The following is a 25,196-nucleotide window of genomic DNA, read 5'->3' as shown; positions in this document are numbered from 1 at the left end:
ATACTTAAAAGAAATCCTGTACTTTACAACTCTGTGTTGTAATTTACTTTCCAGTCTTGTAAATGAGATTCATACTAATTGAAACATAAATTACGATACAGCATACATTTGTGACAAATATACAATTTTTTATAAATCAAAACACAAGGCTTTCTACTTATACTAATAATAAAGTATTATATTTAAAATTACAAGAATAATTAGTTTCATTATCACTCTATGTAAAATCATGCATTCACTCAACTTATAGATTTATTCAACTTATAAATTCATACTATTATTCATAATTTATGCTATATTTAAAAATCACAAATATTTAACTAGAATCATGATTAAAATTATTTCATTTTTATCATGGAAGAATATACATATAAAAAAAGAAATGTGAATAAATAATCAACATACATTTAATATTTATGTATATGCCCGCTATGTTCTAGTTGAATGTGTGTATATATGTACATTTTTGTAAAAGCAGGAATGCAAATGTCCTCCATTTTTCTTAATACTACAGTCTACAAAATAATCCAGATTTATTTATTTTTTTATAGAATAATTAAAATATTTATGATGTCATATAATACAATTTTTTTTATAAATATAATGTAATACTCTAATATACAAATATTAAATACTGATCTCATACAGTCCTTTTTAAATTAAGTAATATATTTTTGATAAAAGGAAGTAATTGAATTTTATATGTAAGAAATACATACATTCTTAGCATAATTACACAAAAATGTACATATTTTAAGCGAAAAAAAAGAAAACTTAGTTTCACAAAATAATATTTAAACTCAAAGTCAATAACATGTTCTTAAAAAACTGCTTGCTTCTCAGATTCTAATAAACCAGTACCATTAACATTCCCATTTAGTGTACTTGTGATATTAACCGAACATTCCACTTTATTTCCTAATTCTGGCAAAGCACATTCTGCAGAAATTTTCTTCTGCGGCCGTGTGTCATTATCCACTTCCTTCATAGACACATTATTGCACTCCTCTTTCAAAGTTGACTTTTCAGTTTCTTTGGAAGCTTTAGTTTTAATGTCACTTTGCTCAACATTGGATGTTATTGTACTAGAATGGATTTCTTTTTCACTATGTGTAACTGTATCTAAATTTGTTTCATCAGACAGTGCCTTATCATCACTAAGAAGCATTTTCTCTTCTGTTGAACAGTTTTTCTCAATAATATTTGATTTCACAGAATCTACATCTGTATCTGTTAAGGTAGCAGAATTATCTTTCTCCTGAATACCTCCAATTTGGATTTTATTACCTATTTGTTCCTTGGAGTCACTAACATTTTCTTGCGGTAATGTCTCATCCATTTTACTGCTTTTTGAAGCTTTTGATGGACTTGAAGGTTTTGATGAAACTTTCGAAGAAGCACTATTGCCTGGCTCATTATTTTGATTGGCATGATCAGGTACAGGTGAATTCAGTTTGCATACTTTACAATAATAATCCTCATCTGTATTAATGGAGTTCTTGTCAATGCCAACACACAACATATGGAACCACTTGTCACATCCTCCATCACACTGAACCCAATCTACTTCTGAACCTATTTTGCAAAATTGAAAGACATTGAAATTTGTTTACACAAATTTTATATTTATATGCACGCGCTATAACAACATAATATACAAACCATTTGGATGCAAACACTTGCTTTCAGCACATTCATCATCATCATCTAGTGAATTTTGTTTCTTTGGTCGTCGACCCTTTTTCCGAGGAACTCCACTGTCTGAGCGTCGCTTTCTTACAGTCACACCTACAATAAACAATAGTACTTAAATTTTTTAGATAATAAATCTATATTTTAATAGAATTAAATTACCATTGTTAGTCTTTAGCCCTAATTCCTTTCCTTTTAGTGTTCTCTTCTTCAAATCAGGTGAAAGTTTAGCAATTTTAGGCATTTTGGAATGCACAGAATGTTCATCAGATTTTCTCTTCAAAGATGCACGCTTTTTCATTAACAGCTTATTTGATTGAATCTAGAGTATAAAGTGATATTATAAAAAAGGTAATTGATTTGTAATAATAATTTCACAAAAACAGCAATAATGAAGAAAAATGTAATAATATTTCAAATAACATGCAATAATCTTATATTATAACATATTACATTACTAACATAGATTACATTCTAAATTACTAACTTGTATCAAACCGAATTGATATCGTAGCAGCTTTTCCTGAACAAATTACAATCATTAGCAGTTTATACAACTAAATTTTGTTTATTGCTAGTGTATTAGAACAAGTATAATAAATGATCTGCTTTTGTTTATTTAGAAACATAGATGTTTGAAGTCATAGCAACAGCTCAAAATTAGAGATTATTATAGAACAAAATTTTGTAGTAAAAATTAAAATTGAATTTTATTTTACAAAAACAGATTTTAATTGTAAATGGTAGCAATAAAAATTAAAAAGACTAAATTGTACACAAATTCTCTGTTATTAATACTTTTATAAAGCTACCAAATATTAGTGAAGCATTTCAATGTAGTGCCAGTTCAACAATTACTAACCTTATTACTATAACACTCCAATGAGTTTCGCATATGAGGCCTTTTTGTAGCATTTAAAATTCTCCAAATATGATGTGTTTCATCCAATGATAATTCTAACAAATCCCCTTCCATCATTAATTCTTCGAGTTGCTCTGTTGCAGTCTCGCTCAACCTAATGACTATTGAAACATCCATAATGCTGCCTGACCATGGCTTAATACTTTCTTTCTTTGGTGATGCAGAATATGTATGTTCAGAGCTAATATAAAATATAATAATTTGTATAATGCATTTCTAACAAATTCATCGCTTAATGTTTATAATATAACTACATAGCTCAATAGTTCCTCAATAAGACATTTACAATTTCTATGATCTATTATTATAAATCACAATTATCTTAGTAAGAAATTAGAATAACAAATAAAACCATAAATATATAGTTAATAATAACCTTTCAAGGACATGATAACTATTCAAGGAAGTAGATATGGATTTACGTAGCCGCTGTATTAAATGTTGAATACGATTCTTGGATTTGGCTTCATTATCTTTTTCCTGGGAACTAAAATGGATTGGAAGATGGCATATGGAAAGGAAAAAATTGGGTAAGAAATGCTGATATAAAAATAGGAATACTAACATAGTTGTATCACTTACTTTTCATCTTCAGCGTCAAAGTTATCATCTTCAGAACTGTTATTTGATTCATAGTCATCTTCTCCTTGAGAATGTTTGGATGTTTTACGCTTTCTTTTTGTTTTTTTTAAATCTATACTAATATTTTTTTTGTCAGGTGATTCACATGTTACAACCTCGTTTAATTTTTGCGACATTACACACAATTTTGATAAAGCAGAAGAAATTTCTTCTGTACCTAAGAACTGTCGTGCTCTATCTTGCCAATTCATGGCTCTTTCAGTAAGGCATTGTAAGGCTTCCCCTTCTGGCAATCTTAAAGATTGTGGTTGCAATTTTAATAAAAGTGATAAAATTGTTTCTAACCTAGGCCTCCGTGTTCTCTGACATAGCGGACATAAAAATTTGACATCTCTGTAAGGATTTGAATTGGCAGGCTTCATTATGGAATTTGTGGTTTTTTGTCCAACTTGACTCTTTGGAATACAATTTACTGCAATGCAAAGCAATTAAAATTATATAAATAAAATATATATCAATAACATGAAAATATAATGTCACACAACTCACTGTGATAAAGGCCTTTACAGAGTTCACACTGCAACATATAACCCAATTTTGGCTTTTGGCAAAGGCATAATTTGTCATCCGTAGCATTTTTAACCAAATTAGCTTTCCTTAAATTTCTCATTTCCTCAAGTTCCTTTTCTTCAGCTTCTTTATATATTGCTACTATTTCTGCTGGACTTCTGATATCCATGAAAAATGTTTTAATATTTTCTAAAGTCATTTTTTTACCTCCAAACAGTCCATTTCGAGGTGATAATGCTTCTAATAAACAGATGCGTGACTTCTTTCTTAAAAAAGCATGTGCAGTAACATCCTTCCAATCCGAACCTGCTTCGACTCTTTTTTCAAGATCTTCAACTTCTTTTAATACTACAGGTATTTTATGAGCTTTACTAAGTAGCTCTTCTAAAGTATGAAGATAAGGAAAATTGTCGCTTTGTTTCAACTTGATCAATTCTGCATTCCAATCCTTAGCTTGTTTGACTAACTCCCTTAAATCATTTTCTGAGGGCAAAATTACATCAATTTCTTCAGCATCATATAGCAAGTCTTCTAGAACTTTTAAAGGCTGCTCTTTGTTCTTTTTCTTCAACTCTTCAATTTTTGCTTCAAATTCTTCAGCCTAATAAAAAAAATATAATTAACAATAAGAAAACTTTTTTCCTATTAAAAACTTACTAAGGCATATTAAAAACTTACCGAATTTAAAGTTTCTTGTAGTAGGGCAAGTTCCTTTTCTACAACTGAGTCAGGAACTAAGGCAATACCTTCAGCTAACATGCTTTTCAGGGTATCCAAATCCATTGTACCTTTCCCAAAATCATGCAACTTATTTAACCACTTAATTTGATCTCTTCTTGCCCTCAGTGGCCTTAAATCTGTTAATTCAATTGTAAGCATGTTGCCAGCCTCAATGCAGGCTTCTAATTCCTCAATATTAACATCTTTCAATTTTAAACCTAATAAACTTTTAGCTTGCTTTACAAATATCAAGGCTTGAGATTCCAACTCTTTTAGCATGCTTGTTTCTTTTAATGTACAAGGCAAAGAATTTATTTCATCACAAAATAGTGTAAGCTCTTGAAGCGATAGTTTATATTTAACATTTGTACGGGTGCGTGTTCTCATTTTGTTCAGTTCTAAATGTTCTATTACACTAAGACAAGCATCAGCTGCTGCCAAAACCATTCTTAAATTTTCATAATATACATTAATAGGAAATTTCTTCTGTTTGGCTTCATCTAGCAATAATTTTAAATCCATATATTGTTTTTTATTTGTTTGATCTGTCTGATCTAAAGCAGTTGTTACAGTTTTAACCCAAGTTTCATATACTTTTGCTTTTTCTCCAACTTTAGTCAACATAGTTGGAAGTTCATCTAATGTATAACGATAACGTAGTGTATGTCTTTCAGGTGGGCATTTACATAAACATTCATAATGTCTTAAACAAACTAAAGTAGAACTACATTCACACGTAACTGCAGAGAGAAAGCATGTTGTTTTACAAAAATCACACTGCCTTTCATCATCAGGCAGGAATTCAAAGGCTTCTCTTTCAGCTTTAGTCACACCCTGCAATAGTTGATAAAATTAATAAATTATTTTTTAAGCAAACTCAAATTAAATCGTAATTACCCATTCTAAAAGTCCTTTTCTTAATTTCTTTTCTATCTCAACCATGTGAACCATATCTTCATGAGTGGCAACAGCAACTGTATGATCAAGCATATGAGGCACAACAGACATTTTGCATACCAATTCATCATGTGAAAACACGCAAAACCTTCTTAACTTTGAATAATGAAGAACACATTCTCGACCAATTTTTAGCTGCATAAAAAATGGGTAACAATAATTAATGAAAGGTATTGGACACAATTTGGATCGTTCACAATCCATATTGTATATCAACAGATTAAATAGTTGATTCTTGAATAATTATTTTAATTATTAATAATGTATAACATCATACCCAATCAGCAGGAGCAAAGTTTACAGCTTCAGCAAAGTTATATCCTTGATTGAAACCAGCGTGATACGCTCTTGGGAATGTTATTACAAATTCCCCTGCACATTGATCAGTTCTATATACAGGAACACCTTCATTCATAAGGATATTTGGATTCATTATCGTGACTAATTGATGAAGTAAATCAGGTTGCGATTGAAACAGTTCTGGTGCAGCTGCTTTCATTGTTGTTTCAAATGCTTCAGCTGCACCACCAGGAACACCGTACCATGTTTTAGGTTCTCCCCAATGCAGATAGTTTATAGAATAACTCCAATGATCCTCATTATGCCAACAAAATGTAGCAAAACACATTCCAACGTACATCCATGGAACCTATTTAACAACAATTTCTATTAATCTTTAACCATAAGTGTTATCAGGTAATCATTAAAAAATTATTGAAAAATTAATTTACATTTTTTTTTAGAAATTCTATCATTTTCTTATTATTATTATTAATTATTACCTTCATTCCTGAAATATCAGCATTTATGTGGCCTAACACAGATCCCTCTAGAACAGGCAAATTATTGAGGTTCCATCCACATTTTACATATTCCTCATCAGTTTGTAGCAAATTTGATGCTGTTGATGTAGGAAATCCTGAGCCATGATCCATAGTATGCAAATCAGCACCATATTCCACTGTTACATCTTCATCTATAGAAGAAACAATTCTCCAAAACTCACGCTCAACCACTTCAGTTGGCACCATCTAAAACGTAAGTAATAAGATCTACGTTTAGCCTGTACAGACTTATGTGTGTGTATATATATATATATATATATATATATATATATATATATAATAAAATACACTTACATGAACTGGCATATTAAAGTAAGTTGACTTAAATTTATCTGCCATGTCTCCAAATTGTTGTAAGGAATATTCACGCTGAGCTTGCTCAAAACCAAATGCCTCGACAGGTTTGCTAACTTCTTTTGCAACACATGCAGGGCATCTCCAATCTCCTTTTGGTATATCCAATAAAGGTGGCATTAGGCAAAATGTATGATAGCTATCATCACAGCCATCACAAAGCAACATAGATTCTTCAGCGTCACCACGAGTGCAATTATGACAAATATATTTTGCTAACTAAAAACAAATTTAAATTGTAATCATATCCATTAAATTTCAATAGTTGTACTTGCTTGCTGTGAATTACTATAATGGAAAACTTACCGGATCCGGTTCCATAACTAATTTTTTCGATCGCCGTTTTTCGTAAGCACTGTTCCTGCCTGATGCTAACGAACAAGACATTTTTGGGCCTGGTCCATAAAACTGCAATCGTTTCATTTCGCAAACATCTTCATTTTTTATATCTCCTGTAGACGTTCTTCTAATTTCTTTAGGATCGTCGTCATCAACTTCAATCTTCACTTGAATAGTGTCATCATCCTGCGAATAATATTTATATAACAATTGGATATATTAATATTTATAATTGGATAACGTAAACTTGATTAAAACATACTTTCTCATTTTTCACACAAAGCCTTTTCGATCGACGAGCATTGTTTTCGGAAACTGGTTCCACTTTAACTTTTGTAGGTGTATTGACATTTTCTTCCGTAGTGACCTTATTCAGCTATAAATTTTTAATACATTAAAGCAATAATATCAAAGGTATATTTAAATTTATTATGAGGATATTGTAATCAATTATATACCGTTGTTTTGGTAACATCATCTGGTTGTGTTTTTGGTACTGAAATATTTGAACACTGGTTTCCTCCAGCAAAACGTTTAGACCTCCTTGCATTTGTTTCACTACTAATTGAAACTTCTTGCCTTGATATAATGCCATGGGGTAAGTATGCTTTGTCCTTTTGGACGTCTTCGATAGAACGATCGTCGACTTCCTAAATATAAATAATTAATATAGAAACAAAAATTAAAATTGAAGATAAAATAAAAGTTGATATCATACTGTTTTAGTGCTTGATTTTCCAAGTTTGAATATATCAAAAGGATATAACAATCGTTCGTAATGATTTTTCAATGTAGTTCCTAAAGATGATTGATGATCCATACGCGTTGCCACCTTTGCCCACTTCCTATCCCTTGTGCAGACTTCAGAACCACCTATATTTTCAGTTTTATCAATTATTACCACAAACTTATACTTCCTAAAGCCTACCTAAAAAATCTTATAATTGTACAAACCTTCATCTTTTACTATTCGATGCAGTGAATACAAATCAAGTGCTTTCCGTTCTACCATGGGTATTTTCAACGATGATCCTTGTAATTCCCAGAATTTTGCAATTTGGTCAAGAAAATTTAATTTCACTCGAGTTTTCGCCTAATAATTGATAAATGTTATTTTGAAGTGCATAAAATGTTAGTAAAAAGTAAAACTGCTGTATTCAAATATAAATAACAAATGAGGAAGTGCTGCAAAGAGCCAATAAAATCAACAAAATGAAAGGAAACTGGATGAGACCCATTTTGCAAAAGGAGTACTGAAAGGATTGAGAGGAAGAACGTTGACTTATGCGAGAAGAGGATTCATGAAAAATACAGGGAACTGAGGAACGAAGCACAGGACCAGGAAGCGTGGATCAGGAGATGAAAGGAAAATGCGAAAATTTAGGGAAAAGGAATTATTGATTTTGTAACGCTCTTGGACCTGACTTCGGGCAGACTATCATTTACTATTATTATTTTTCAAATATTTTTATATATAAAAAAAGGAAAACTAATAAAATCCATCCCCAAACCAGACCAAAATAATTTTAATGACGTTTTAATTCTAATGCAAAATACATAATTTTTTTAATATATAGAAAAAATTATAAAATTTGTTTGTTAAAGATTGTTATAAAAATTATTATAATAAAATAAATAAATTGAAAATGAGAAGTGTAATAAATAAACCGTAACATGAAAATCAATATTTCAATGAGAACGAATAGGCACAAACAAGTCATATAAAAAAATCAATACATACATACATTCGGACAGTATGGAATTTCTAATGTTTGGCATATGATAGATTTTCGTTGTTTGCTTATTTGATTATGAAGGAATTTTCACTGCGGAAGCAATGGACGTCGATCTTGCAGAAATTACAAAAGGATGTTATTGTTATGAACAATGCGAGCGGCATTACTAAAGAAGAATGATATGGAACCAAAAACATCGCATTGCTAAAGATTTATAGTTTAATTATTTTTTTATCGAAGCAATTTATCCAATCCAATTATCGTTCTTACTATAAATATATTTATCAAAATATTATCTATCTATAAATAAAAATCTAGAATTCTAAAAGCGATACTAGCACGCATGACTTCGTACAACACAAATGTTATTTTAAATTAAATATAGAGCAAAAGAATTTCAAAATTAAAGTTACCAAAACGTGATTTACTATAATTAATACTTTTGCAATGCTTTGGGGCCGAATCATAGAATAACTAGTGGTGTATGGTATCGTGCCTTAAGGCAAATTGCTGGTACTTCCTGTACCGTAACGAAATGTTCGAGGAATATTAAATGTTTTCAAATAGATTATTATAAATACTGTAACATTGTCTAATATTTATAAGAATTATATAAACCGAAAATCAAAGTTCAAATTATTTATTTAAAGTATATAAGTATATAAGTAAGCTTTAGAACTTTAACAAAAATTAAAATTAAAATCTGAATTATTTTCGATATAAAATTTTTTTTTTTAAAAAAAAATCCAAAAGTAATTGTTTCGTCAACACAAGCAGATGTTTTTTTGAATCATTCAAATCGGATGCTTAGTTCTGTCAAAAACTGCCATTTTTTGTACATTTAGCTCCGTATCTCCGTAACGAGTGAACTGCCTATGCCAAAAACTAATCAACACATCTCCCTATCAATAGGAATCGAATGGTTTTTGAACCATACAAATCGGTTGATCCGTACGCTCGAAAACGTGAAGGAAAAAATGCGGACATACAAAACACACACACACACATCCATTTTTTCTGAGGTATGCCAAAATGTTCAGAAACCTTCAAAACGCGAAGAAATGCAAAAATTTTCATTTTCGATTTTTGGCCCATTACTATAACTACCCTACGGGAAGTTAATTATATATTATGTGTGAGGTTTGGGTGATATTTAACTTCCCGTAGGGTAAGTTATAGTAATCGCAAAAAAATCGAAAATAATTTTTTTATATATTATTATATATCTTTACGTTTCAGAGGTTTCTGAATATTTTGGCATACCTTAGAAAAAAAATGGATGTATGTGAAAAAATGGATTGACAAGATGAAGAATTGGTCAAATTTTAATAAGAGCAGGTCTTGCGGTTTCGGAGATCTAACGAAAAAAGTAAAAAAATTCCATTTGACGGTCAAAAATGATCATCAGACACATCAAATTATCAGATATTTTGTAGAGATTTTACCAATAAGTATAAATTTTGTTTACATTCCCATGGGTTCCGTACCAATGTTTATCCGTTAGACATCGACGCGGCGCTTACGCGCTTTATATTTTATCTCTATGCAGTTAAAGCAGTACGATTGCTTTGAAAAAAAAGTTCAGATCTTCCAAAATATGTCAAAATAAAGAAAACATTTTTTTTCAAAAAAAAAATTAAAAAAAATAGTTTTTTTTAAATCATTTTTTTTTAAATTTTTTTTCAAAAAAAAAGTAATTTTTTGTACAAATTATAGTTTCTCAAAAATCTTATTTTTTCGAAGTAAAATTTTTTCAAAAATGTTAATCGTTTTTAAAAAAATAATAATTTTTGGTACGGGAAGTTCCAGCAATTCGCCTTAAGGCACGATGCCTTAATTGCCAAGACAGAATTCCACTTACATCTGGTTTTTATTACAAATTTACCAGAAGACAGAACGATGGGCGACTATATTTAGGAGATACTACTCAAAATTATTTACGGAGGAACTAATTTCGCGGTCGCTATCGATCTCTCATCAGCTGATATGTTCATGCAGCAAAGGGTTAGTTTGTTAAATACAAGGAAACTAGTTGAAAGTGACATTTTGCCTTGAAACAAGTTGCATGAACTTCCCGAAATGTGTAACAATTGACGTAATCAACCAAAATTGAAATTTAGATATTTAGATAAAATTTTCAATTGTTTATTTAGAGTTACATCAAATATCGAATAGTTTTTTAACTTTTTAAATCGATTCAGCGGTTTTTGAGAAAACGTCGATGAAAGGTGTAATTTTAATTAACGTCAAAAAAACCCTGATCATTTTTTCAAACTTTGATGCATTTCTTAAATTAAACGTAATATTTAGTATGTTTCATCGGACCATGAAAATCGCAAATTTTTTTACAGTTATTTACAAGAACATGAGCCGGCCAATCTTTACCAAAAACTAATCAGTTTCATTCCCAACCAACATCTTTCGAACAGTTTTCGTTTAAAATCGATTCAGGATTGTGGGCTAAAACGTGGCGAATAACGTTTCACTTTTCTGTTACAAAGAAGCGGCTCAGCCGATTGTAACAAATATCTAACCAACGCGAGTGCTCATCAAGTTTCATCAAATGATTTTACAATTTTTGAAATCGAGTCAACCGTTTTTGAGGAAACGTCGATGAATGGTCTAATTTTGACAAACGCAAAAAAAACGCTGCTATTTTTTGGAATTTCTAAAATTAAATGACTTGCCGTAGTGACGTATTTTTTTAATATGCTCTATAAGACCCTGATATCTATCTTCAAAAAAAAAATCATGAAAATCGTTGAAATTTTTTTTTCAACAGTTAATTACAAGAACGGCCCGGTCAATCATCTTTAGCAAAAACTGATCAGTTTCATTCCCAACCAACATCTTTCGAACAGTTTTCGAATTTTTAAAATCGATTCAGAATTGTGGGCTAAAACGTGGTCAATTTTTTTTTCACTTTTTTGGTAACTGCAATCGGTTCGGCCGATCGTCGTGCAGAATTGAGAAACATCAGTCCTTATATAGATACATCGAATAGCTATTAAATTCTTGAAAAAGGTTCAGCTGTTTTTTGAGAAAAGGTCGGCGTGAGGTCAAAAAAATTGGCTTACATGCACACACACACATATTATATCCAAATTTGGTCTCTTTCGATTCAGAATGGCTTGAAACGTCGAAAAAACATAAAATTAGCGATACGAATTTTTTTATGAAAACATATTTCTCCTCCGGGAAGTTAATAATATGACTTTGTAAATTTTCTGCTGTGCTGAACATAATTAAAAATATCATGATTTTCGAAAAAAAAAATCTTTTTTATTTACGATCTGTCTAAATTACGAAGAAATTTAGTAATAGTTTGGATATCTTAGCGTCGTGGTTTCCAACCTGTGGGACGAAAGGCTGTTGCAATGGGGGCGTAAAGCTGTTTGTCAAATACTATTTTCGAAAATAAACCAAAAAGTTAGTTTAACCACTTTATCCCTTAACTTAAATTGACGAGCAGAGCCCGCGTGCGATTGCTAGGCCAAAAGTGAATATTACGGGCATAGCCCGCGTACGATATTCGGGCCAGAAGCAAATATTACGCATTTCGGGCATGGCCCGGTATGGTAAACGCAAGTATTACAAAATATTTATTCATACGAAACTATAAAACACATTTTAAGTTATAGTAATCGCAAAAAAATCGAAAATGAAAGTTTTTATATATCTTTACGTTTCAGAGGTTTCTGAATATTTTGGCATACCTTAGAAAAAATGGATGTATGTATGTGTGTATGTGTCATCGGATACAAAATTTCGTCGACGATTTCGGGAACACGGATGAAGCGATTTGAATAATTCAAAAAACATTCGATTCGTATTGATAAGGTGACGTGCTAATTAGTTTTTGGCGAAGGCAGGTCTAGTCGTTCGAAGATATGGGGCAAAAAGTGTTAAAAACGGTAACTCAGCTTTTAAGAGAACGGAGCGTTCGATTTGAATAATTCAAAAAACATTTTACTTGTATTAACAAGATGAAGAACTGATCAAACTTTCATGAAGGCATTTCTAGCGGTTTCGGAGATCTAGTGAAAAAAGTAAAAAAAATGCCATCTGGTGGTTAAAAACGATCATTAGACATATGCACATCAAATTGTCAGATATTTTATAGAAATTTTAACAATAAGTATAAATTTTGTTTACATTCCTATGGATTCCGTACCAATGGTTATCCGTTAGATGGCGGCGCGGCGCTTACGCGCTTCGATATTTCGTCTCTATGCAGTTAAAGCAGTACGATTGCTTTGAAAAAAAGTTCAGAATTTCCAAAATATTTCAAAATACACTTTTCTTCAAAAAGTCTTTTTTACAAAAAAAAAGGAAATTTTTGTCAAAAATTTATAGTTTCTCAAAAATCTAATTTTTCAGAGTAAATTTTTTTTGAAAAATGTTAATCTTTTAAAAAAAAATATTTTTGGTACGGGAAGTTCCAGCAATTTGCCTTAAGGCACGATGCCATGCGCCCCACTAGTTAACTTCCCGTAGGGCAAGTTATAGTAATCGCAAAAAAATCGAAAATGAAAATTTTTGCATTTCTCGAGGTTTCAAAGGTTTCTGAATATTTTGGCATACCTTAGAAAAAATGGATGTATGTGTGTGTGTGTGTGTGCGTGTGTGTATGTAGGGTTTTCAAAACCGTATTAAAATCTGAATACCGGTATTCGATATTTGAAATTTGTAATACCGGGATCCCGGTATTATCAATGAAAATTTTACTAGTCATATTTTTAGTTACTGCAGTTGTTTGATTGACATATTAACATTATTATTATTTTAAAATGAGTACATATTAATTATTTTATCACATAGATAATAAGAGTAGATAGATACAAGAAAAAACTTGCAAGTAAACGAGTATATATTAACTTCTATGTTACACTTTACATATAATAGGCTGGCTCGTATGGAATTATGTATTTAATAACTTATATTTTGTTTATTAAAATATGTTTCTAAAAATTATAAACAATCAATTGCTTAATCTTCAAGCGAGGGCCGAATTTTAGTACAAATATAACACGCCGAAAAAGCCTTTCCTCATGCTACACTTGTCGGCGCAATTGTCATAAAGAAATAATACGAGTACATAATTAGTCGATATGAATCAGTACTTAGTATAGTGTATTTAGTTTATAAACAAATCATAAATAGATATCAACACTTCACAAAGGCTTATAGAAAATTATTGTATTTACTGATTGCCTAATAAATAAATAAAATTATTCTATATGAACGATTTCTAAGAATGTGCAACGAGACCAATATTATCATTGATTATCAAACTATTTGTCACTCAATGATTTGACTTGTAAATTTTTATAAGTTATAAAAAATAATGAATACGATAATACGAATGATTGAAAGGAAGATATACAATATAGAGTATTATAACGTGTCGACTGTATATTTTGTTTAAAATATCATTGATAACGAATTGGATATGAGGACAATGCACGTGGACGACTAATACTTTGTATAAATGGGTTCCATTCATTAGATTGTATATAATATATAAACAATCGCTTATCTTGCCAGCATCGGCAAGATGTGTCATACTGGACTGAGCCGAGTCGGCAATACACAAATAAAGTATAAAACTCGTGTATGAGTATTGTGTAAGTTAAATTTTTAACAAAATTTTCGTAATCCCGAAACACCGGTATTTTTAGTATCAATACCGGTATTGAATACCGGTATTGAATACCGGACAAAAATCGCGCACTTTTGCCCCTATCTTCGAAACGGCTCAACACGTCTTCGCCAAAAACTAATCAGCACATCTGCTAATCAATACGAATCGAATGTTTTCAAATCGGTTGACCCTGTTCCCGAAATCGTCGACGAAAATTTGTATCACGCACACGCATGCACACATATATCCATTATTTCTAAGGTATGCTAAAATATTCAGAAACCTTTGAAACGTAAATATATATAAAATTTTTTCGATTTTTTTGCGATTACTATAACTCACCCTACGGGAAGTAGGGGTAAAATTCTGTTTAAACAAATTTTTGATATTAATGAATTATGTGACCTTCAAATCACAGCGGCCTCTTATATTCGCAATCCTTCGTATGAAAATGTTATTTCAGGTTGAAAGCCTAGCAAAGGTCATAAATGTTGATATTAGTTGTTTTGACAATGCTATAGAATTAAGATTTATGAGTCATATCACGAAAAAAAAAACAAATATTTGGTGAAATATCGAATAATATGTAATGAGATCCAAAAGTTACGCGGACCTATACAGAGTTAATGTGTCATTATTATGGTGCGTCCCCATTGAACGAACGCGCAAGGCGAATCCTGTTCGCAACGTGCGCGTGGTTTGCCTTTGTTTGCAATAGAGATGGGTAACTCACTCCGGAGTTATCACTCCGATACAACTCCTCCCTCGGAGTGAATCCGAGTGGAGTTGTCTCACAGGATTTGTCATATCCGACTTCCCTAAACTTGTACTAAATCTGTTAACATGTGCAGATAGTTGCTTGAGATTTTTTACTAATATAAAGATTTCGGTCGAAAAAAGTGGTCTTTTTCTCGTCTCACAGCCAGTTTTAGGACTTTCCAGGTATATAATATCTCAAAATAATGCTATTTTGTATTCTATATTCTGTATACGATAATTTTTGTCCGTAAATGAGCTCTTTCAATGGTATATAAACAGCTAAAAAATATTGAGTATTATATTATAACTTTTACACAATTATGATTTTATAATTGTGTAAAAGTAATGGTATGCTAATCAAACTACCTGTTGTATAATTAATTCTCGAAAAGGAAATAATAAAAGAATACGAGAAATTATTATTTTGTGAAAAATATAATACACAAAAATTTCATGCATAAGGTTCACTGCATTATTTTCATATAAAAATAAACATATTCAAAGAATTCTAAACTTTCTCTTCAAAAATAATAACAAAATTCATTTTGATTCCCAAGTTTTTTTTGTCAATTTGAGATTTGTATGCATATTGAAATATTTATAATAAAATGAACAAAAATGTTCGAACTATTTGTGAACTCTATCCTTATCTATGTGTGAACTATTTCCAAAGTCTTAATAAATCCTCAGATATATTAACAACAAACTAGAGAAAACACTTGTGTTAAGTATTTTGTTTCAAAATTGTCGGAGTTGTTAAGTGGATATAACTCCTCTCTGAAGCGGAGTTAAAGCCTAACCGATCCGGATTCGGATATGATAAGCCCATCTCTAGTTTGCAATAATTTTGTCTGCGCACTTTGCGAACAAATTCGCCGTACGGATTCGTGCAATTGAGACAGGCCATTATATGTATAATCAGAACATTTAAATATTTTCAAATCATTCATTCAATTATTCAATTATACCATACAACAATGTACCCCTGAAAGTCTGTTTATCCTTCAGATTATAATGGAAATCTACTACTATCTAATTGAGAGCTTGATACCTGAGATCAATAAATAAGGAGTTAATTAAAATTTCATATTGATAAAATATCGATTCTATTGCATAATTCTAGCAAGGGAGTAAATTAAACAGCGGCAATACAGTTATATGCGCTTGGTGGTAGTACACCCCTTAACTCGAGCAGAAAAAATGGTGTTAACTCATTAATAAATAAATTATATTTTGCTGTTTAAATCGAAATTTTGTTAAATGTAAAACTAATATATTAAAAAATATATTTAGCTATTTAGAGAATAATTGAATCAATTGAAAACTGGATTTTCTGAAAATTTTAAGGCTTTCGAAGTGCGAGTATGTGCGTTATGCACATACATTTGCTACTTCAAATTCAAATAAAAAATTAAAAAAAAATCATTTTCATATTAAATAAAAATAATATAATTAAAAATATTCTAACTGTACAGAAAATAATTATGCTCTGTCATAATTTGAATATAAAGCTTTCCGAATATTTTAAGTCTTTCTGACTAGCGTGTTTATTTCAGATAGTTTACAAGAAAGTTTGGATACGTACATTTACTTCAATTTTTCATGATGCAAAGAAATTAACCAAATTGAATAATTGAATAATTATTTTCATACAGTAGAGTAGTGTAATAGTTAAGAAAGTGGGCTATCACAAATTAGACTCGGGTTGAATATCAACCTCGGGCAACTCAATATCAAGCAGTAAGATCATAATTCTCAAATATAATCTCAGGTGAAAATCGCCTTTCGCCAACATTGCTGCAGAACGTACACGACAACACTATATTAGTTATACATATATAATATAATTAATTTTAGGCATAAAAAAGAGTAGTTAACCGCTGGGTTGCCATCTCGAGAAAAATACTAGGTTAGATTGCAAGATATCAAGCACAGCTAATGAATATGTAGTTCTGATCGCTGTTAAAAAAAATCAAACACAAAAAATCAGAGACATCAAAACTTACTTCTAATAATCTATTCGACCTAGTAAAAAATCCCTACAAATTCTTAAAGTATTGAAGTTTTGAGATATTTGGCAATTTATATACAATTTTTAATTTCCCGTGGGTTCAGTTATAATAATCACAAACAATCGAAAATAAACTTATTTATATATCTTTTTGTTTCACAGGTTTTTAAACATTTTGTCATACTTTAGAAAAAAAGATTCTGTTGTGTGTGTGTGATAAATTTTCGTCGACGATTTCGAGAACACGGATCAACCGATTTGAATAATTCAAAAAAAAAACATTCGATTCATATTGATGTGGAGACGTGCTGATAAGTTTTTGGCAAAGGTAGGTCCAGCCGCTTTAAAGATACGGGGAAAAAAGTGCCAAAAATGTTAATTCAGTTTTTGAACAGAGCGTTCGATTTGAATTATTCAAAAAAAATTTTATTTGTAGTGACAAAACAAAGAACTGATCAAAATTTTGGAAAGACAGGTCAAGCAGTTTCCGAGATCAAATGATAAAAATAAAAAATAATGCAATTTGTTGGTCTTTAGATATATGCGCATCAAATTATCAGATATTTTATAGAGATTTTAATAATAAGAATAAATTTTGTTTATATTTCTATGGTTTCCGTACCAACATTTATCCACTGCGACGCGGCGCTTGCGATATTTCATCTCTGAAACAGCTACGCAGCGCGATTGCTATAAAAAAAAATTAGAAATTAAAACAAAAATCAAATTTTTGAAAAAAGTATTTAAAAAAAAAACTTTTTAAAAAGGCAGGTTCAGCGGTTTCCGAGACCCAATGATAAAAGTAAAAAATAATGCCATTTAGCGGTCATTAGATATATGCGCATTAAATTATCAGATTTATAGAGACTTTAATAAAAAGAACAAATTTTGTTTATATTTCTATGGTTTCCGTACCAACATTTATCCACTGCGACGCGGCGCTTGCGATATTTCGTCTCTAAAACAGCTACGCAGCGCGATTGCTATAAAAAAAATTAGAAATTAAAAAAAAAAAACAAATTTTTTGAAAATGTATTTTACAAAAATATCAAAATACTGCAAAATCTGATTTTAAAGTTTTTTTTTAATTTTAGTTTCCAGTACGGAAAGTTCCAGCAATTTGCCTCAAAGCACTATGCCATGCACCACTAGTTTGCAAATATCATTTATATTATCGCAAAAGAGAAGAATTATTTACTTCTAACGGAGAACAAAAATACTTGTATACTACACTGCAATCTTGCGTAAGCAATATTTTCTCCATAGAGAGATGGGTGCTTTCACTGATACGAATATGTTCTAGGAACAAGTCGTACATATGATCTCATTCATTGCTGATACAGAGCACATATAAAAATGAACAGTTAGACAAAAAAAAAATATATTTTTAAATTCATTAAAACAATCTTTAATATAATTGTATAACTAGCGGTGCATGACATCGTCCTTAAGGCAAATTGCTGGAAATTCTCGCACCGAAAATTGAAATTTTTAAAAAATCTTTAAAATTTTTTGAAAACTGAAAAAAGTATTGAAAATTTTGAAATTTTTGAAAAAAAAAAATTTTTTAGAATTTTTTTTTTCATATTTTGAATTATTTTTTTTTCATATATTGAAAGTTTTTGTAAGAAATTTCCGAAATCTTCGATGAAAATTTCTATACACACATACATACATTTTTTCTAAGGTATGCTAAAATGTTCAGAAACCTTTGAAACGTAAATAATATATATGCAAAAGCTTTTCAATTTTTTTGCGATTACTATAACTTACCCTACTGGACTTAATGTTATTTAATAATTAACGTAAAGTTAATTAAATAACAAACTTGAAGTTAATTATTTAATTAATGTTAAGGGGGTTGTCTGTTTTACCTTGCGTTTTTACAAAAAATGCAAGGTATTTGTTTTTGTTTCTCTCGAAATGTATTTATCATAGAGACATGCGGTTTTTTTAAAATAAAAATTACAAAATCATAGAATATTACAAAATTCTCTTCTTCTTTTTTTCGCCGTCATTTTTTAACCAGGGGGCGCCAAAGTCGGCCTTGCAAAATCGATCTTCTTTGCGGTGCCACAGATAAATCCGTTGCGCATCGCCCGAAACAAAAAAAAAGAGACTACGTTGAAGAAGTTCGAATCCAGTCCCCCTACCAAAATGAAAGAAAAAAAGCAAGAAGGAAAAAATGGCAGCTATTTAAAAAAAAGTGTTAAATAAGGCCTTTTTTGGGGCGAGAAGCTTCGCAGATTTTTTTGCGTAATGTTATCAAGTTGTTTGAGGTAGGGGTACTAGGTATTGCAGTGGTAAACAAATTAACAAAAAATGCAAGTCGATTCGACTTGTAGTTTTTTTTTTTAATTTGTGGCACCGCATTGAAAAAAGTCAATTTAAGAAAAACGTATTTAAAGTTTTTAATATAATGTACTAAATAACACCATTTAATTTAATGTACTAAATACACCATGGTGTTCAAAGATGCTGACACATTAAAAAGGTCACGTGCAGTATTATAATGAAAAAGAGAGCAGCTGGCATACAATAGCGGAGCGATGAAAAAACGGTTTCAGAGGATCATACATATAGATATAGATATATATATATATATATATATATATATATATATATATATATGTATCTATAACTTCGTGAAAAAAATATATATATTGAGATGATTTTTTTTAAATAATTCTAAAGTTTTTAGCTTTCATAATATCAAAAAATCTCAAAATCAAAAAAAAACCCAAACAACCCCTTAAGGAAGTTAATTATATGTATATATAGCAATGTATTTGTGAGCAAATTGCTGAAAATTCCCGCACCGAAAATTGAGATTTTTGAAATTTTCATAAAAAAAAATTACCTTTTTGAAAAATATATTTTTTTCATATTTTAAATTTTTTTGAATTTTTCATCGAATTCGTCGATGAAAATTTCTATTCGCACACACACATACATCCATTTTTAATTAGGTATGCCAAAATGTTCAGAAACCGTTGAAACGTGAAGATATTCAAAAATTTTCATATTCAATTTTTTGCGATTACTCGAGGGAAGTTAAATATTTATGGATATATAGCAATGTATTTGTGTATATATATCAATGTTTTTTTTTTGTTCTAACAATAAGTTTTGTAGTCGATGCGTCAAAATAAAATGAAATTTTGATCAGATGTGCTCATCATTCAGCAAACCGGGAGAAAATTAAAAGTAAACAAACTAATTCAATTATTTATTTAGAAAAATTGTAACACTAATTGCAGAAACAACAAATAGGTACATTAAAAGAAAAACATTGTTAAACTATATAAAACTACTTGAAATCATTTTTTGAAAATTGCGGCTATGTTAACACGTGTCTTCATACATACATACACACACGCATACACGCGTATATATACATATATAAATATACATACTATATTATCTTGGGAACATGTACACACTGCAATCTTTTTCGCGCTGCATTAATCAAATATCTGATCATATTTCTCAAACATCGTATACAAATGACATGACAATAGTTGATCATATTTAATTAAAGTGATTTATTTACTTGTACACTGAATTTGAGATTAACATTATTGAGTATCAATAATATTATTCAATAAATATTGCTAAAAAAAGTGCAGTTCATATTTCCAAGATAATATTCTTTTCACCCATACTTATAGCAAATACATAATGTATTTTGCACATATACATATACATACATGCACACAAATATATTCATATGTAAATATACGTAAAAATTTCTAGAAGCTCAGGGTTTGAGAACAGTTTTTTAATGGCATTTAATAAACGAATATTTTTTGTTACTATACGTTTTGAAATATTACTACCATAAAGATTCACTAAATGTCAGAGGAATTAATATATGAAAATAGATGCTATTAGCAATTAACTGAAAATTCATTATTTTATATATTTTCAGTATAGTCAAACTGTGAATATATGCTTGTTTTACTCATTAGGAACATCATTATTATTAGATATCAAATATTGCATTAGGTTTACCAATTTTTATAACTTAATATGTTAAAAAGTTTCCAACTTCTGAAATAAATTCTAAAGCGCCCAGTCACCATTTCTAATCGATTTTTTGTGCTTTAATAAAATATCACTAGGGTGCTTCAGTAAGTATGACTATTGTATAACGTTTATCATTTTTAGACATGGATTTTTCTAAAGTTTGACATTTTAACTACCCCTAGGGTAAGTTATAGTAATGGGCAAAAAATCGAAAATGAACATTTTTGCATTTCCTCACGTTTTGAAGGTTTCTGAACATTTTGGCATACCTCAGAAAAAATGGATGTGTGTGTGTATGTATGTATGAATACAATTTTTCGTCCACGTTTTCGGGCGCATGGATCAACCGATTTGAATAGTTCAAAAAACATTCGATGTGCTGATTAGTTACGTTACGGAGATACGGAACAAAGAGTGCGAAAAATAGAAATCAAGGTTTTGAGAGAACGGAGTATCCGATTTGATTGATTCAAAAAACATTCAATTTGTAATGATTGGGAGAAGTCGTGTTTAGTTTTTGGCAAAGGCAGGTGCAGCGGTTTTGAAGATACCAAACTAATTGTGCAAAACATGGCAGTTTTTGGGAGAACTAAGTATCCGATTTGAATAAATCAAAAAACTTTCTGCTTGTGTTGACAAAACAATTGCTTTTGGAAAAAAAAATATTTCAATTTTTTTCCCCCAGAGGAATTTTTATTTGTATATCGAAGATAATTCGGATTTTAATTTTAGCTAAAGTTCTTAATCTCACTTATATACTTTAAATAAATAATTTTAACATAGAATTCAGTTTATATAATTCTTGCAAATATTAGGCCATGTTAAATAATTTATAATAATCGATTTGAAAACATTTAATATTCTTCGAACATTTCGTTATGGTACGGGAAGTTCCAGCAATTTGCATTAAGTCATAATGCCATACACCACTAGTTAACTTCCCGTAGGGTAAAAGTTATAGCAATGGGCCAAAAATCGAAACTGAAATTTTTTGAGTATCCTCACGTTTCAGGTTTTCTGAACATTTTGGCATACCTTAGAAAAAATTGATAGAACTAAGCATCCGATTTGAATGATTTAAAAAACTTTTTATTCGTATTGACGAAACGATTGCTTGAAAGGGAAAGATTTTTATTTTTAATTTCCAAAGAATTTTTTTTGAATATCGAAAATAATTCGGATTTTAATTCTAATTACAGCTAAAGTACTAAACATCACTTATATATTTTGAATAAATAATTTTAACTTTGCAATTCAGTTTATATAATTCTTACAATTTTAATTTTTAAAATAAGTTTATTAACTTATCTTACAAACATATATAAACGTTGTCGTCCAATTCCCAAGCTTAAAAGCGCGATTATTTTGACTATAAAATACGAATAATGATAATTACGGTATTTATAATAATATATTTGGAAACATTTGATATTCTTCGAATATTCTATTACAGAACGGGAAGTTCCAGCACGATGCCATGCACCACTAGTTTTAATTCAATTTAATCTGAAATCTGATCTGTTAAATAAAACAATGAGCAAAAGGGATAACATTATAATTTAATTATAAGTTATAATAGAAAAATAATATAAAAAGTACTAAATTGATAAATAAATAAAAGTTGCTTCAGTTTCACGAAGTTTTTGCACGTATTTTTTCAGGCGACTCCGTTGCATTATTTGGCTTTTCGTTGCATGAGCAAATGGAGGTGTACGGCAAAAACAATTGAATGACGAATCTGAACAAAAGATACATGAGTTGGTTTCTCTTAAAAAATTATCTAAACGACTAATATCTATCATACTAATAACTAATATCTATTATATAATTGTTTTATAGTTTATGTGCATTATAAACATACAGGTATATCGCAGTATAAACATACAAAAGGTCAACGAAGTACAAGAACTATTATTGCTTAACTAGAAATGGGGCGTGATACAAGATACTAGACTCTATGTAAGATAGAAGATTTATAAAAATCGGTGCAACTGAGATCGTTCAATAAAAAAAGGTAAATCGTAAACGATAATGATTTTGTTATTAACTTAACCCTTTCCACTCGCTAATTGCAGGATTAATAACTATTTTTCCGCCGACGGCATTCGAGTAGAAAGGTTTAAAATATTACAAACAACCCTTATCAGAACATATCTGCTTCCAGAATTCCCGGTAAGATCGGCCTTTTGACATTTACGATTAACACTAATTATTCTGCACTTTCATAAGAAAAAGATAAATTATCGCAGTTATTTTAAATAATTCCTTGTTTTAGATTATAAAAAAGTAATATTACATATAGAAGCCATTTCCAGCACTGTGTTACTAAGTAGAACAATACGTTCACGCGAAATAGAGCTGTTTAATATATTATGATATGTTAAAGTAATTAACAGAATATTCAGTTTCACTTAAGTTTTAGATGTAATTGTATAATTCCCATTATATAGATATATGAACTAAATTTTTTTATTGATTTCGCTTTCGTGAAAGCCTTTTATATTGATTACGTTCGACATTTCTTATGGGCTGTCAAAAGTCATGTAAATATTATAATTTTTATGTCGCTTTAGCTTCTGATTTGCAATAAACGAAGCTGAGAAAAATTGTAAACATTAAATATTAAATTTAAAACTAAAAAAAAATGCTAGCGCTTTGGATAATATATTTTTTTATAATTCATAAAGGAAAAATATTTTATTACAAAATAGAATTGCTCTTATCAGATATTTTGTTTCAGTACGCAAAGTGCTACCAAATTATAAAAAAAATACACACATTTTTATCACCGGGCCGTACAGATTAAATTTTAGTACAATTTTTTTATTCACATGCATACCTCTAATGACGTTGGTCGCATATGGCCGATGCTATTCAATTGTTTCAGCTATTCTGAATTTTCTAATTGTTACCTATAATTTGACAATTTGATAATTTATAATCGAGTGTAGCAAACAAAATTATACAAAAACACGATAAAAAAAATTGCAAGTAGTGTAAAAAATGTTTCTGTGCTATTTTATTTTTGTTGAGTGATAAATATTACTAAATTATACACACGAAATTTCTCGAATTATTAAAACCTTAAACTTTTGGGTTATTAAAAAAAAAAAACTAGTCGCGTAAAACACGAACGAAACCTTATCTATTGAAGAATTAGAGAAGCAATTGTATGGGAACGCGTCGAAACTTTGGTCTGGCATAGAAATGTATATGCATAATCCATAAATTCTAGAAACTTGGTACATGCATATAAAATGTTATAATCTTTCAAATATTTATTTAAATAAATGGATTTCGATGTTTACATATTTGGGATAATTAAATGATAATCTGCCAGTTTACCCTGAGCTGTGAAGAGCATGCAAAATTTAAAAAATTACCTCTAATTCATTTAATCTTTGTATCCTTGGAGTAAATCGCAATTTGTCAACATCTACGGCAAAGGGTGGTTGCCAAGCCTTAAATAAAACATTTTTATCGTGTATTACAAATTACGTGCGGAGGCATTATAGATAAATGGCGACATTTCATCATTTAAAAAAAATATTCTTAAAACTAAATGCATCGAACAAAACAAATTTGAAAATATCACCAATGTGTTAGGTAAAAAATAGTTTTAAAGCGAGTTTTAAAATTTAAAAAAATAATCTTACAGCTGGGGGCTTGATTTTACATATCCCAGTTTTTTCGGCGATCGGGCGAATTTTGTTGATATACGCGAGTGGATTTAAAAACTCTTCTTCTGTAGGCTCAAACACTGGTGCTTCAGGGGGAACTTTGAAATGAAATTCTTGTTTAGTATTGCACATTATTTCAACACCATTGATATTTTCTTTTTCCATTATGGACACTAATTTTTTAGAAATTGTATAATACAAAGCACGATAACAAAGCACTTTCTGCTAAAATTTATATAGAACACTATCTGGTGAGCCACTCAGGTTGATTTTTTTGTCTATGCAAACGGTAGAATTGTATAAATTCATATTTGTTATTTTCACTGATACTATTAATGCGTGTATACGCAGGAAAA

The 25,196-nt window shown here is 29.9% G+C and overlaps 1 protein-coding gene across 2 annotated transcripts; it reads right to left on the bottom strand.

Moving 5' to 3' along the window:
* Nucleotides 1-628: 628 nt before the first annotated feature.
* Nucleotides 629-25,196, bottom strand: LOC113376700 (lysine-specific demethylase 5A). Of its 2 annotated transcripts, XM_026616714.1 has the most exons (19): nt 24,817-25,196; nt 24,544-24,621; nt 7,936-8,074; nt 7,700-7,854; nt 7,440-7,631; nt 7,244-7,357; nt 6,949-7,167; nt 6,583-6,861; nt 6,226-6,474; nt 5,721-6,092; nt 5,384-5,578; nt 4,445-5,320; nt 3,746-4,367; nt 3,197-3,668; nt 2,555-2,795; nt 2,180-2,215; nt 1,855-2,014; nt 1,663-1,788; nt 629-1,575 (listed from the first exon to the last, which is right to left on the bottom strand). In XM_026616714.1, exons 1-19 carry the CDS (start codon nt 25,003-25,005, stop codon nt 821-823), a joined length of 5,469 nt encoding a protein of 1,822 aa, XP_026472499.1. In that variant the 5' UTR covers nt 25,006-25,196; the 3' UTR covers nt 629-820. The 2 variants fall into 2 exon arrangements, with proteins under 2 accessions (XP_026472499.1, XP_026472501.1); XM_026616716.1 differs by lacking the exon at nt 2,180-2,215 and having other exon boundaries at nt 806-1,575.

Source organism: Ctenocephalides felis, unplaced genomic scaffold (assembly GCF_003426905.1).
Source record: "Ctenocephalides felis isolate EL2017-DRISC unplaced genomic scaffold, ASM342690v1 CF-g0.4_SCAFFOLD_01886, whole genome shotgun sequence".
In the NCBI taxonomy this organism is placed as follows: Eukaryota; Metazoa; Arthropoda; class Insecta; order Siphonaptera; family Pulicidae; genus Ctenocephalides; species Ctenocephalides felis.
Note: the sequence above shows the minus strand (reverse complement) of the source record. Positions and strands in the feature narration are given on the sequence as shown.